This window comes from Silurus meridionalis, chromosome 24, assembly GCF_014805685.1.
Source record: "Silurus meridionalis isolate SWU-2019-XX chromosome 24, ASM1480568v1, whole genome shotgun sequence".
Taxonomy (NCBI): Eukaryota; Metazoa; Chordata; class Actinopteri; order Siluriformes; family Siluridae; genus Silurus; species Silurus meridionalis.
This window is the reverse complement of record NC_060907.1, coordinates 6,518,179-6,534,671: the sequence shown is the minus strand read 5'-3', so window position 1 is coordinate 6,534,671 and position 16,493 is coordinate 6,518,179. Positions and strand designations below refer to the sequence as shown.

The following is a 16,493-nucleotide window of genomic DNA, read 5'->3' as shown; positions in this document are numbered from 1 at the left end:
TAGTTTGACTGTACAGTAAGATTGTTGTCTTTGGGCTTTAATTCTGTTTTATGTACAAGATAAATAAAGTGTTTTATAAATAGATATGTAGCCATAAACAAATAATTACTTCAGACAACCAGGGTGCGTTTGCATATTTGTTAAATTATGAATAAAACACTTGGGGGCTCAGAAAGATAAATCAATGGCTCAACGACCCAGTGCTCTATTCCACCTTTCCCCCTGCAGCTCTATCGAGTTACATGATGAATAAAAAGTTACACAATAAAAACATCTTGTTGCAGAGAAACCAAACATCCTCCTACTTACAAAGGTCTGACACTGGAGACTCCTTCCTTTATTGTGAAACACACACCAAGACTCTGATTGCATGTGATCACAATTTTAATTATCATCATTAATTAATATGAAACTTTTTTCCAGAGTAAAAGATAGAAATGATTCACGATGTTGTTAAAAAGTTCAGTCTGGACTAAGATTTGAAGGAATCAGATTATACGAAGGATGTGTAATGCAGGTTCAAAGATCACTTGTTTCAAATCTACATGAAGGAGACAAATGTAAAAACATTGGATATGTTTGCCTGTGGTCCCCTGCCTGCCAAAGCCTTTGGATGCATTTTCACTTCTTCATAAAGGCAAGAAATTTGCACAAGTTTTAACTCATGAGCAGAAAAGAGAGCAACCACCAACTTTTTTTTTCCTCAACAGCTGTCCGGCACTAATGAGCCTGTCTGCCTGTTTGTTGCAAATCTCTACATTCCCCCTGAGAACCCAAGCTTCCAGTGTGCAAGTCTGGAAAAGCGTTCAGTACCAAAACTCAGTAAAGAACAAATGCCCACCTTCGCTTTACCTTTCCCACATCTCTTCGACACGTAAATAAAATTCTCTTAAGGGTTAAACCAGAACGTGAATGAGTTATGAAGAAAGTTAGGTGCTAAACTCACTTTCAACTAAATTGACAGATAAAACAGAGAGACAAGCGTAAAACATATGTGCATGTTCCAAAGTGTTGTATCAGTCTTCTAGCACAGCAATCTTTAACCTTATTTGACAGTTATTAGAAAATTTTATTGAAAAAATATTATGTGACTGAGGATGCTACCTTCTTTTGCAATCACTACTTAACTGTATTTCATTTTTCTTATAATAGTGGATGCAGGACCACTTTTTGCCACGAAGCGGCAGCATTCTATCATAAATCCAGCAACATCCTGTTGTCTTTCAACTGAAGTATTACAGAAAAAAGTCAGAGTGAAATTACTGATTAATGGACACGGATGATGTCGTTTTATTTTAAACACAGTTTCTAGAAGCACACCAGCAGGTGGCACAACAGGATTATTATTACTTTGGTACAAAATGACGCTATTACTGACCTGGCTTTGTAGTTATCCAAGGTGTCGGTGAAAGTCTGCAACCTTAAGGAATATCTTGAGCAAAATCCACAAAACCTGAAGAACAGCTGAGAAAATGCTTAAGGCGTTATGCAGAAACATGTATCAAGTGCATATAATTCCACTCTCATCGGTGATTTCTCAAACACTGATTCCATTTGTGAAAAACTATAGGAGAATTTGAAGTAGAAATTAGGATGAAAAGGTATATATTGAAGGCGATCTATCCTGAGTACTGCCCATGTAGCCACACCCATGAATTACTAAGACTGTGTAAACACTTTTGGTGTTAATTTGCCATTAGCAGTGAGTATTGCATGCTTGACTGTGCTTAGTGCACACTTCAAAGGGCATTTGACAGATGCGTCTGGTGCTCATTAAAGCTTTGTGGTCTCCTGCACCGAGCGAACACGCACCACTCGCACAACAACTCCCAACAGGCCAAGTTTCCCACCCAGCCACATGCTGTTTTTCTGACATACATCAACATTTGCTGGACCTGTAGCCTACAGTGTATGTGATGATACTTTCCACAGACTACAAAACCAGTACAAAACCTCTTTGAAATCCACTTCCTGTCCACATTCGGCAATTTCTATTTTTTGCTACTTAAAGCTAGAACAGTAAAGAAGCTAATATTTATTAGATATGACTTATGCCTGACAGGATTCTCTGAAAAATTTTAGGTCATGTTAATTTTAGTTCCTATCCTCGCTGCTGAAAGGAACTGCACTGAGCTGACAATTTCTGTGAGAGATTAATATATAATAATATTTAGGAATGTTCATAGTCTTGGGTGTAGCTAGCTAACATAAGTAAAATTGGAAAGATATGTATATGGTATATTATAAGACAGCTGGATCTGTAGCCTACAGTATATATAAAGTGGTTTCAAAAAGTTCCGAGACTAGTTTTGTAACACGCCAACAGATGGCAGCACAAGGCTGCACACACAGTCACAGGGAGCACCAACCTTTATAAGTCAGTGCGTCAAAAGACAGAATCTTGTGTCCATTTTTCTTTATTTTCATGACTATGAAAATTGTAGATTCACACTGAAGGCATCAAAACTATGAATTAACACGTGGAATTATATATGGAATTATATACATAACAAAAAAGTGTGAAACAACTGAAAAATGTAATATTCTAGGTTCTTCAAAGTAGCCACCTTTTGCTTTGATTACTGCTTTGCACACTCTTGGCATTCTCTTGATGAGCTTCAAGAGGTAGTCACCTGAAATGGTCTTCCAACAGTCTTGAAGGAGTTCCCCGAGAGATGCTTGGCACTTGTTGGCCCTTTTGCCTTCACTCTGCGGTCCAGCTCACCCCTAAACCATCTCGATTGGGTTCAGGTCCGGTGACTGTGAAGGCCAGGTCATCTGGTGCAGCACCCCATCACTCTCCTTCTTGGTCAAATAGCCCTTGATGCCTTCAGTGTGACTCTACAATTTTCATAGTCATGAAAATAAAGAAAACTCTTTGAATGAGAAGGTGTGTCCAAACTTTTGGTCTGTACTGTAGGTCATAAAGGCACACCCAGGTTTTAATTTCATTATCCAGATTAAAAAGCACGGTTATTAATTTTTTATGACTCAATTTCTAGAAAATTCAAATTGCTGCAGTGTTTTTATGGAGTATGATGCTGAACAGGAAATGAGGATCTCCTTCCTCTACATTACCATCTGCATGGGAAGCATGTCCGAGGCCCAACGCTCGTAATTGGAAGCATCTTGGCAGGCTGTCCGAATTTTATTTTTTTTGTTGAGTCAAATTAGTCGACTCTTTTGAGTTGAGGTCAGCTAGACCAAGTTGGAGTCTTGTCACCAGTAAATTGGCTCTCTCTCGCCGCAAGTTCCTCTCCTCGTATATTTTTGAGAGCTATTATAAACACACCCTTTCCTGCATGACCATGGTCTGCTAATTTTTTTATTTAAAATGTTTACCTCCACAGAGGATAATTAATTGTTTATGGCTGTCAGAATGTGGTCAAGTGTCACGATGAGGTAGTGTTTATAAAAATTGCGAAAGTGTTGGCAGGCGAGGGCTTTTAAAAAAAAAAAAAAAAAGTCATGCTACCACATCCAAAGACGTCCTATACAATTGTGTGCTTCCAACTTCGTGATAACAGTTTGGAGAAGAACCACATATGGCTGAAAAAGTTATGTTCTAATAATTTGTCTGAAAGTTTATATATCAATAGTTTGATACAGTTTACTTCAACGTCAGGTTCTTGTAATAGCTTTTTTAATTTACTTTGGAGACAATTTATTTAAAGTGATTGTAAAATAACCATGGAAACACCTTGTCTTTTATGGTTTTCAAGAGACACATGCATGTTCCTTGAGTTTCTATGCAACAAAATTAAAAAATGTAATGTTTCTCCAAACATTTGGCTAAAATACTTTGCTGTGCCTCTTGTAAAACTTGTCAAATGTGCTCTTTACTATTTGGAGATTCCTTTGTTGTGTTGTTGTTGTGTTGGCTCAATGTCTTGATGGAATTGCATGGTGTTGAAATATGGAATGGTAGCCATGTTGGTTTCTTTTACCCAGAATAAGTCTCCAACCCACCCTGGTTTAAAACATCCCCAAAACATTAAGCATCTACCTCCATGTTTGACTGTGGGGGTGAGGCAGTCTGAAAACATCTTTTCTCCTGAACTGTGTAAAAGAAGTTCTTTTGTTAAAGACAAATTTCCAATTTGGACTCCTTTGTCCACGAGTCAATCACAGTACAATTCTTTGTTGCATAGAAAAATGATCTCAAAATATTCTACATCTTATATTATATACATACTTGTGATGAACCTCAAAACAATTGAAATCGATAAATAAAAGTAAATGCATTTTATATTAATAATAAAAAACTAAATGTGGTGAAGCCAAACCTGTTTTATTTTTGGCTCTGACCGCTGGCTGAGTTCCACCGGACTTGTTCGACATCTTTAAACTGCAAGGCCTCCATTCACAACTCTGACGTCCGTCATCGACCTTCTGACGAAATCTTACTCTCGTATAAGCGCGCAAAGTGCGGAGCACTGCCTCCTCCACCACTGCGCTCCGTGCGTCAATGCGCGCACCGCAACACCCTGCACTCATTTCCCTGCAGGTCGATGCCTGGGGTTTATCCGCTACTCCGAAAAGAAAGGTAAGACTCGGGATTCACTCAGCTCAGGATACAGACACGTTCCCAAAATAGACTTTAAACCATGAAATAGACGTTATGATGCATTGCTTTTCCTTTTCAATGGAGTTTCAGGCATTTTGCATGGTGGAAAGTAAACATTAAATGTTCACAAGAATAAAAAATTGAAAAGAATCTCCATAATTTTAGCAAATAATTATTTTAAAAACGTTTCAATAAGGTTTCAAAAAGTGTATATATGTATTTATTTTTTTTACTAATCTCATGTCGGGTTGAAATCCCTTCGCACACTTGTGAACTGTTGATCCATTGTGTGGTGGTCGCTCCTCGCTCCTCGCTCCTCTCCGCGCACCAGGTCTCCTCCATGTCATTGAGGTGTTCGGAAGCGCAGTGAAGATGGCCATCCACGTGGAAGGGTTGGTGGCGATCGTCATCTTCTACTTGCTGATCCTCGGAGTGGGAATATGGGCCGCCTGGAAGAACAAGAACTCCGGCGTGGAGGAGGGAACGGACCGCAGTGAGACCATCATGGTCGGGGGACGAGACATCGGACTGTTTGTGGGAGCGTTTACCATGACGGGTACGACTCTGGGAGGAGAAAAGCATGGGTTTAATCCTTGTGTTAGATCGTGTCTCTTAATTAGTAAAATGATTTAATACTTTTTTATTTTTTTGCGAAACACAAAACACTTTTTCTCCTCATTTTATAAAAGAAAGAGAAAGAAATGCGCTTTGCGTCTTTTTGTTCAAGAAAAGGAAAAAAGTGAAATAAATATATTTTTATGCATCTTTTTTAAGATATAAGTAAAACATGAAACATATTGTGCTCATGTATATTTGTTGGTACATTTTCTGTGCATGTCCTTGATCCTTTCACATGAAGATCCATGTTTGGCTTCTCTTTATTTAGATATACAACAGGGGTGTATCGCCAGAATCTAATTATCATTATATATTATTAAAAAAAAAAACATGGGAAAAAAAGTTTCACCAGTAGAAATCACCAGTGACAATGAAAAAATTAAAGATTGGTGCCTGGGAGTTTAGGCTGTAGATACTTTGAATATATGAATGTATTTAATATCTGCATGTTTCTGCATTTAATTCGTGGTGTCAGGTAAAAAAGATGTGTTTAACCCGTGTGTGTGTGTGTGTGTGTGTGTGTGTGTGCTGTATTATATTTGCAGCTACATGGGTGGGAGGTGGATACATTAACGGCACTGCTGAGAATGTGTATTTACCAGGTTTTGGCTTGGCCTGGGCGCAGGCTCCATTTGGATACGCCATGAGTCTTGTATTAGGTAGGATCATAATTAATAAAATTATTCTGATTGGAAATGTATTATTATTATTTATATCAATGTTCAAATCCTTATTATTCTTTTGCACCACCATGTGCTCTCTCTGAGTACTCTACATGCATTATCTCACATCCATGGCCAATCATCATCATCATCATCGTCTCCATATCTACTCTCTTCTCTCTCTTCTGACAATAAGGTGGCCTGTTCTTCGCCAAGCCCATGCGCTCCCGTGGCTACGTCACCATGTTGGACCCTTTCCAGCAGCTGTACGGAAAGCGCATGGGTGGCCTGCTCTTCATCCCCGCACTCATGGGGGAGATGTTCTGGTCGGCCGCCATCTTATCAGCCCTCGGTAAGGAACACTGGGAGCTCAATCAATGCCAGAGCCTGAGTTAGAGAAAGAAAAAAAAATCCAATATCATCAGCGGCACAGAGAGGAAAGTTCGTGGAAACACATACAGTACACACAGATGTTCAAAAGATATATAGTTACTTTGTTTAATGTTATTACATTGCATAAAGTGTGTTTAGCTTTTTTTACAGCACTTTGGTTGTGATGGCAAAAAGGGAAAAAATAAAATAAATGAAGAATTCATGGATTCTGAAGAAATAATATTTTATTATTTAAGTATGCCATAATGTGTTTAGATTTGTACAGTACATTAGTAGGATGGTCATCTGTCTAAATGCATAAGTAACTATCCAACAACAAGATCTAGGTTCTGAGCTCTCATCTAACATCTAATGCAATGTTAGAAGCTTAACCATCATGCTCAAGGACCCATTATTCAATGCTGGTATTTGACCATACAACCTTCTGATTAGTTGCCCATAAATCTCAGCCCTTTATCATATATTTCTGTGCTAACAACTAACCAGCTTAGCAGCTAATAACCAACCAATGTAGAATCAGGTGGATTACTGCAGGAAAACCCTAAAAACATACAGAATAGGGTGAACTCCAGGATCCAGGATCCAGGAAGCTGTCCAGCATTTCCTGGACTTCTTATTTTTTAATTGAAGCCTGTGTACCATAAATATTTAATACCTGTATATGTTCACTAATTTATGCTTTAATAAGCGGTCCAAATGGATGAGGATAATTCAAAACACATTCTGAGTAAACAAAGAGATTTCTAGAACATGTCTAGAACAATGAAATGCATCTATAGTTGAAGTTGAATAGACAATAGTGCTCTTTCCTGTTGTGTGTATCTCTTTCTAATATTGCAAATCCTATTTTTATATATTATGTAGCTTATACATCATCCATGCAACATTCAGGATTTTGGCCTGAACAACAAATAAATGTTGCATAAATGCTGTTTGGTGTGTAAATCAGAGTAAATAAGATGAAACCCATATACATCAACAGTCCTAGAAGATTAAAGAATTAAACAAGCCTTGCAAAACCTCCCCAAATTCATTACTAAGGCAGCATTGACAGCATGCCTAATTTATAAATCACACACCATTACTTTATTTCTCAACAGGAGCAACACTGAGCGTCATTGTGGACATTGATATTAACATGTCGGTCATCATTTCTGCTCTCATCGCCATTTTCTACACACTGGTGGGTGGTGTTTACTCAGTGGCCTACACAGATGTGGTTCAGCTCTTCTGCATCTTTCTGGGACTGGTACATTTATGTTTTATCTTTATATACAGTTGTGGGAGTCTAGTGAGTTTAGGATACTATTTAGGAATCTGTTCACACCCACATGAAGTATGTTTTAAACAATGAAATTATAGCCATTTGCTGCTTTATGCAGGTTTCTCTTTTGACTCATTGTATGTATATATTTAATCATGCTAACAAATAAGTGAGACAATCTGACATCTGTGTCAAGATACTATAAGATAAACCTTTCTTCGTCCTACAGTCAGGAATTTTATATCATATTGTCGCATAATATTCCTACCCAGCGAAACGGGAAATCATGAATAGGAAAAAACAATTCTTTCAATTATCTGAATCTGAATGTAGGATATTGAAGTATTATTGCAACCAGCATTAGACTGATTGGATTTTCAAATAGATCTGACCAGGGTGAAGGTCACTGAAAGGCCAAATGGCTAAAATATCTTTTCAGGAGCTTCTGTTTGAAACACAGGATATTGGAGAGTACAAAATATATTGACTTCAGTTCAAGTTTTGAGGTCTCATAGATTCACAGGCAATTCTATACCAAGGATGGCAATATTTTTGCAGTACAAAATGAGTACGATTTAGCACCATATGTTCTATCTGACCTGCCGGACATTACTAAACAGAGTTAACCTAAGAGATTTTATAACCAACAAAACTGGTGTCAAAATTCTTGAGTGTAAAAGGAACTCGTATTCAAGACAGTCTGATACTTGTGTTATATTTAGAAAGATGTATTTTTTAGTGTGAAATAGGTAAATAAATAAATACTTTTTATAGCTATAGCTGAAACAGAATGTGTACAAAGCAAATGAAAGTGTTTTTGTTTTCTCGGCAGTGGATCAGTGTCCCGTTCGCGCTGTCCAACCCTGCTGTGTCTGACATCGGCCTGACTGCAGTTGAGAAGCTCTACCAGGAGCCCTGGCTGGGGTCGATCAAAAGCGCTGATAAATGGATGTGGGCAGACAACTTCTTCCTTCTAGTGAGTCTAGTTCACTAGTCATTATTTTAACATAGAGACATTTGCTATAAACAACAGCCATTTTATTTACTAGATTTTTCCGTTTAGTTTACGGTTTTATTTTATTGGGCACAATTATTCTATACCTTTTACTTTGCCCAATGTCCAATGCTGGTACATTGCAGTTTTGTCTTTTTCATATTAAAGCCCTAATAGATGTGAAGAAGTCTGGAAAACCCTATTGGATATCACTATGGCTGTATATACTATACTGTATATACACACACACACACACACATTCATATATTATTATTATATATATCATTGCACATTTTTATCTGTTATAAATGTACCTTAAATTGATACTTTTCAAGTTTTAATACTCTTATCAGCATGGACAAATATGGATTCTTTGCGCAAATGTATGTATATTATTATATAAACCAAACTCAACATAGAGCATGAGGACAAATTATTCTTGTAAATGTTTTAAATTAATTATGGTGTTTTAAATGACGTGATTCCGAATGGAACTTTTGCTATGTTTCCACACGGATGGTTTTAGTTGTCGGATGTGTGCATCTTGGTGGATTTTGTTGCTGATTTGAGACTTGGCACATCAGTAAAACAAATGTTTACTGTTTATGCTTACAGTAATTTTTTAGTTGAGTTTTTTTTTTATATGTATATCTGAGTAAAGAAATGACATCGTCAGTAAAGGACATGTTTATATTTCACCTTCTTTATATTTATTTTTTTATAAAAATGGTCAAACAGAAATACCCACTGCATTAATTGCGCGTTAAAAAAAACTAGTGCCATCCAAATGACGAGTTATTAACCTGTTTATGTTATACACACACACGTTGCTATATATAGCAACATGTTTCTATATACTGTGACTAAGACCTTGACTAGGCTTTCTTCCTACAAGCATCATTTTATGCCTCAAGCGGAACCAATCAATGAGAACTGTCAATAAGGTGTTTGGAACTAGCTAAGCATGCTAGCTAAGTGCAATTTTCATTATCTTGCTTTGATACGAATGTATTATATCTACATACTGTAGTGAAACAGACACACCTAATCAACTGTGATCAGATAACAGCTGTCAAATTATCAAGTTGAAAATAAATAAATATACACTTGAACTATATTTCCATGGAGCTCACTTTGTGCGAATAAGCATTGCCATGCTGGAACAGGTTTGGTTCTTCTAGTTCAGTGAAAAATTGTGGTAAAAATAGGGGAAAAACCACACATGGCTGGAATAGTCAGTTGTCCCAATACATTTGTCCATATAGTGTATATACTGTAGAAGAAAATATTAGAATTCTATGGCTGCCACACATACAGCAAACCAAATTACTGAATAATATTAAATGCTAAAATATAATTGAACCCTGTAACTTGTTCCAAATAAAAAGCTCAAAAAGAAAGCAATATGTATTTCTAAATGTCAAGGGCTTGTAATGAAATTGTAAAGCAAGCAATTCTGTCGTGTCTGTGCTGCAAGAAACGGCCAGCAAACCCCATCTATGTATGAAGGGTCACTCATGATCATCAAACTATAGCTGAAAGCAAAACAGATTTTTGTATTGTGACTTGACATAATGTAGCCTGTGAAATTTCGTGTTGACTTGCATCTAAAAGCTATAAAGCCTGTTAACTGTTGCTTTTTGTTTTGTCTTGCTGTTTGATGTCTGTATTTAACAATGCCCTTCTTGTTCCTAGATGTTGGGGGGAATTCCCTGGCAGGTCTATTTTCAACGGGTTCTTTCTGCCTCTTCAGCTACCTATGCCCAGGTCCTTTCTTTCTTGGCTGCCTTCGGCTGCATCATTATGGCCATCCCCTCTGTCCTGATCGGAGCTATTGGTGCCTCCACAGGTCAGCTGAAGCATATGGACCAGGCAAATTAAATAGTTGTTCAATTAAATTTTATTTTTTTATTATAAATCATTAAAACATTACAAACTCCAGACAGTGAGAAATATCAAACACTGGAGTTTGTGATTTTAAGTAAAGCCCCGTCTATAGTGTTATACAGCCAGTTGTGGAACCAGGAGCTCCTGCCAGAGCCTTTAAAGGTTCAATGATGGAGAACATTGAGTATTGATTTAGAGGTTGTTTATTCTCGAAGTCCTATGTCCGAAATCTTCATTAAGTGTGATCCAACTGGAGCTGGTACATGGTCTGGTATTCTCATAGGGTCAGTTAAAGTAGTAGTGCCAAAGAAGGTGAAAGACATGTGGTGCATGCTGTTATTAGAAAAATAAATCAAATGCATAGCAAAAGCAGCCAAAGCTAAAGCACAGTTACTGCTACCAAAAATGCCAAATATTCCTTAAGGGCAGCATCTGCCATGATAAGTCCTTCTGTAAAATGCCACTTTTACACCATCATGGGGCAGCTAACAAGCAAACCAGCTAAATCCTGGCTAGATAGCTTCAACGCCATTATTCTAACTTGCAATCTTTAAACAGCAGCAAGATCAATTAGGAGCCCTATCACTGTTCAGTATTTCTCATTTTTCTCTGGTAGAGACAATCAGCTCAATATGTGATGGGATCAACGGTCTGGATTTTGCTAGTTTATTTAATGCATTGTTTTTTGTTTCACGGCAAATGCTAAGTTAACTCAAACAAGATGAAATTCAATAAGAATGCTAGTTGATGCTGGCTTTCTTAGCATAACAGTATGGCAGCCATCAGTGACATTATCGCACACTCTTCAAAACAACCAGCCCTTTTAATAAATGTTCCAGTCCCCTCATTTATAATATGACACTGTTGTATTATCCAGGCTTTCATTCTACATTGACTTTTAAATCAATCATACAGGTGATGAAGCAATTTTTCTAGCCTAAGACCTCTTTAGTACATGAAATCTCATTCCTGCTTGGTACCTAAACAGCACTAGAGCGTAAATGTACTGATGATTATGTGCCAGCTGCTGAACCTCACATGGGAAATATTTTGATTGCTACTGTCAAATAATTTTTTTTTTCCTTTCTTTTTTTTCTAAAATGAACTCTCACAACAGGGAGATCTTTCCCCTGCCTGTACTAACACAGGGTGGCGGCCATGTTCCTGTTAGATCTCTAAAGAAATGTGTAAATAACAACAGCTGGTCTCTCTCATCTATTATTGAGGGTTTATCCGTTTAATGATGTGAACTCTGTAAATATTACATCTGAGGCAGGCCTGACGAATCAGATTTATTCTACTGATTTTCACTATCAAAGTGGAAGTGAAGCCTGGGTTTTTAGGAAATATCAATGCAACCAGATGTTACGAGTAGTATCATCAGTAGGACAGTGTATCTAATTGATATACATATTTGTCTTGAATTCAGTGGTGGATGAAACCATGTGTTTGAGTTAAAGTAAAGATACAGTAGGTAAAATATTACTGCAGTAAAAGCGCTGCATTTAAACTTTTTATTTGCCTTTAAATGTACTTAAGTATCCACAGTATTATAATCTAATATGGCTATAATGTCCCTATAATTATTTTTGTCACAAGGCTGTTTGCTTAATCAACTTAGCTTATGTGTTACTCTCAGCACACCGATCTATTAATAGAATAATAATGAGTCAAACACTTACATTATTAAAATTTTCATGAGCCTAAAACCTTCTTTTCAACTACTTCAAAAAGATCACGCAAATAAGGCCACAAGTGTTATGGCAAGATAGGATTTGGGAGTTTTTCATTATATATTCCTCTTAAAATGTTTTTCTTGCTATTGAACTAATGCTGAACTGTACGTTGGTAATGAGTAGATGCCACCAAGAGACAATCAAAACAAGTTCAAAACAGAGCACGTGCTCGACCCTGATTGGTGGCTTGCTGCGCAGTTGAACAGTTTTTATTGACTCTTAAATAAAAAGGAACGATTGATTTCGCAAAATGTAGTTGACCTTGAGGTCTATTTGACCTTGAAAGGTAGTGAAGTAAATAGACAGAAATAGACAGAAATAATATTAAAGTCTTTGGTCAGTTCAACAATGGCCAGACCACCTCAGTCCAACTGAAAACAGTTTTGTATTTTGCAGATTTGTACCCAATTTTCTTATCTTAAGTTTGCCATTAATGGCCAAAAGTTTTGCTGTTTAGCATCCTGATATCTAAGGGTCACCCCCTACTGTATTTCTGAAGTGTGTATTGTTAACACTTGAGGATTTGAGGAATTTCTAGCATGCAAATGAATGTTTCTACCTAATACAGTAATTATTAGAGAAATTATGGGCTGAAAGTAACAGTCATGGTATCTATCTATGTGCTATTGTTTGTAGACTGGAATCAGACGACTTATGGGCCAATCCCTCCCATGCAGAAAGACGAGTCAGAAATGATTCTTCCAATCGTATTGCAGTACCTGTGCCCACCCTACATCTCCTTCTTTGGGCTGGGGGCAGTATCTGCTGCAGTGATGTCATCTGCTGACTCATCCATCCTTTCAGCCAGTTCCATGTTCGCCAGGAACATCTACAAGCTGGCCTTCCGCCAATCTGTAAGCACTCATTACCTAAGTGTTGCAGAGCATGATGTTAAGTTTACCCTTCAACTATTTGAGTTCCAAAAAAGTTTGCATTAAAACTGTACATTAAACAGTAAAACAATCCAACCAGTTAGTGACCATTTCTGGTCTTTTTTTTGTGCTCTAGGCATCAGACAATGAGATAGTCTGGGTCATGCGGATCACCATCTTCGTTTTCGGTGCTCTAGCAACAGCCATGGCTCTCCTGACAGGTACAGTGTACGGGCTCTGGTACTTAAGCTCAGACCTGGTCTACGTGATCATCTTCCCACAGCTCCTAAGTGTCTTGTTTGTGCGAGGCACCAACACCTATGGCTCGGTGGCAGGATACGTCTTTGGCCTAATCTTGCGCATTGGTGGAGGTGAGCCTTACCTCAAACTGCCCCCTTTTATCTTCTACCCAGGGTGGCACATTATGAAAAAGGTGCACCACAGCACAGGGGAAGTGGAGAATTTGATATTGCAAAGGTTTCCCTATAAGACGGTCTCTATGTTGGCCTCCTTCCTGGGCAATGTAGCCTTTTCTTACCTGTTCAAGTACTTGTTCGAGAGCGGCACACTGTCAGCCAAGTACGACTTCCTGGACGCTGTAGTGGCCAAACACAGTGCTGAGATCATGGACAGGACCACACTGGTGAACAGGAATGTTATCGGGCTAAGTGAGATGGCGCCGGTGAGGCCACGTCTTAGCGTCACTTTGGCCAGCACCTTCAGCAGGAAGGAAACCCTGACTGAAGAGGAGGAGGACACCAGCCCAGAGTCTCCTATTCATGAAAATGAGTAATTTTCCAATTAGGACTATGGCCATGATGGGAAGGACAGCACCTCGTCATATGTACGCCTTTGACACCGAATGAAAATGGACAATTTAACTGTATGTATTGGATTTTACATTGCTGCCACAGGATCAGTCAGAATAGCAAAACAGGAGCAGATGTGGGAAAGAATTGTGACATATTCATCACATATTACATCATTTCAACCTGACACAGGTTTGATGAAGGTTCAGAACGCTTCACTATGGTATGTATAAACTCATTTTGCTCCTCTTCGCTGAGGGAAATCCTAGATACTGTGACTACACCCCGTTCTAATTGAGGCAATATTTATTACATAACCTTATCCTAGGTCAGGACTTATTTATTAAAACGAATTAAAATACACTGTGCATTAGCAAACAGGTTTAAAAGCTATAAACCCAAAATCAGAGTTCCATTTTAAACAGTATTACCATCTTATCCTCTTGTAATTGAATGTATGTATTAATGTTATTATATTAGCTGTTCCATTAATCTAGCAAGTTTTTCAGTCCAATTAATGATATACAACATATGGCATAACTGTGAGATAATTACATCCAGTATATTCATATTTTTGTGTAATTCTAAGAACAGAATAAGGGAGCGCTATGTTAATCGCCTTAACTAGATGCGTTGTTCAATTAGAAATTTTAAACGACTGCCTATGTAGTGCACTATATTTAAATGCGGGTGCCATTTCAATTTCAGCTTGATATGCAAACGGTTCAGCAGAAACTTTCTAAAGAAAGGTAGTCGCTGCTGCAAAAGTCTTGTAAAGGATACGTGCTGTGATTTTTGAGTCGGTGTTCATTTGTTGTCTTTTTGCAGATTTGTGTGTGTGTGTGTGTGTGTGTAATGTGTACATATAAACTGTATATTTTAATATATTTTAAAGTTGTACAAATCAATAATTTTATTTTACTGTGTTCTTGGAGTTACTCAGTTTGGTGAAGAAAAAAAGATTTTAGGCTAAAAAAAAAAAAATCTATATTTATTTATTTATTTAAGCCATAAAAAAAGATTCTAAATGTAAAGAAACCATGAATAAATTATGTATTACAAAGTTGGACGATTGTGTGTCGTTGCTGCGTGTAAGCCCCAGCTTTGAAAGCGAATGTAGCTAAAAAAAAAAAAACCTCCTGTTTGACGTACATTCCACTAAGTGCTCTGATTCTATTGCCAGAGGTGGAGAGGGGGTAGGGGGAAGGAAGGGGGGGGTTGATTGGGATTGGCGTTGGGCGTTTTCTTCTCTGCTGCGACAGTTTCTTGAGGGTGGTGAAGGCTGGGGGGTTGGAGAGGATGATGATGATGATAACGACTATGGTGACGTGGATCCTCTTGCTCTTGTTCGTCCCCCATCATGTCCTTGGACCGAAAGTTTAATTCAGTTAAGTCGCCAGAGCTGCCAAAGATTCCATTCTCTAACAATGACTAAGAGCACTTTCTCCTGATTAATATCTACAGAATGAAAATAAATAAATCAAATCGATCTAAGGGCGTGCTATTTGTGAGCATCCGGAATAGCACTTGGAAAAAGTCTGGTTATTGTGCACGCACAGGATTTACCCTCCCAACGAGTTTCCACACGAATCAATCAACAGAATGTGAAAATAGTCTTTAGGGTTTATACGTTTACTCGCTTGTATGCTCTATCAGCTAGCTGATTTACATATGGTGTCATATCCCACAGACGACTCGGCCTATTAATGGAACACTCTGAAATATGGGGACTTCTGATTCAATCAACTTGGGGAGATGGAGAGTGGACATGTGTCTTGCTTTATAGTCTAATCAATCACCTCTTCTACAACAATAGAATTATAGAGCTCAGTCTTTGAGTGTGACAGTGACTGTCTGGGCTCTGTCCTCTGATTTTCAATACATCCTCTATATTAAACAAACTTGGTGTCACTGTCAAAACTTCAGCTACTTATAGGGAAACCTCTAAAAAATACAGTATGTGTAAATTATTTATCGTACAATGCTGTAAATTTTTGATTGGTTAGATTTTCATTAAACAAATCACACATTTTTACACCACATAGTAACAATTGGATTTTCTACATAAACAATATACATTTAATCTTTTAGAACTTACATCTTTATTAATTTTATTTTATTTTTTTTTACAAGGACATTCAGTAAGCTGTAATTTCATTCAGACCACTATTATTATTATTATTATTATTATTATTATTATTAATTTTACTACTACTACCATTATTATTACTACTATTCTTCTTCTTCTTCTTTTTTTTTTTGCTATTTCCTATTAACCTGACAAATCATGTTTTTATTATTACCACCAAGTAAAAGAAAAAAGATGTCATGTCATTTTTTTGTCATTTGTTGATGTCTACACAATTAAATGTAGTAGCACTATAGATGCTAATGCTTTGTCAGCAACTGAAGCTACCTTCATGGCAAAACTGAGCTACAAAAGTACAAGTAAAAGTCAAGTCAAGTCAAGTTTATTTCTATAGCGTTTTTCACAACAGACATTGTCTCAAAGCAGCTTTACAGAAATCAACAGTTAAGGTGAACGGTGTGCATTTATCCCTGATGAGCAAGCCGTGGCGACTGTGGCAAGAAAAAACTCCCTTAGATGCAACAAGGGTTGCATAGATACACCAGACCAAATACAGTAACAAAAGACATCAAGCAGAAAGGAGAATACAGGAGTTATAGATG

The 16,493-nt window shown here is 37.5% G+C and overlaps 1 protein-coding gene across 1 annotated transcript; it reads left to right on the top strand.

Moving 5' to 3' along the window:
- The first annotated feature begins 4,414 nt into the window (after positions 1 to 4,414).
- slc5a7a (solute carrier family 5 member 7a) lies at positions 4,415 to 14,865 on the top strand. The gene is made up of 9 exons (XM_046837138.1): positions 4,415 to 4,546; positions 4,899 to 5,123; positions 5,731 to 5,844; positions 6,044 to 6,199; positions 7,341 to 7,489; positions 8,337 to 8,480; positions 10,194 to 10,347; positions 12,758 to 12,975; positions 13,130 to 14,865. Exons 2-9 carry the CDS (start codon positions 4,940 to 4,942, stop codon positions 13,784 to 13,786), a joined length of 1,776 nt encoding a protein of 591 aa, XP_046693094.1. The 5' UTR covers positions 4,415 to 4,546; positions 4,899 to 4,939; the 3' UTR covers positions 13,787 to 14,865.
- The last annotated feature ends 1,628 nt before the right edge of the window (positions 14,866 to 16,493 follow it).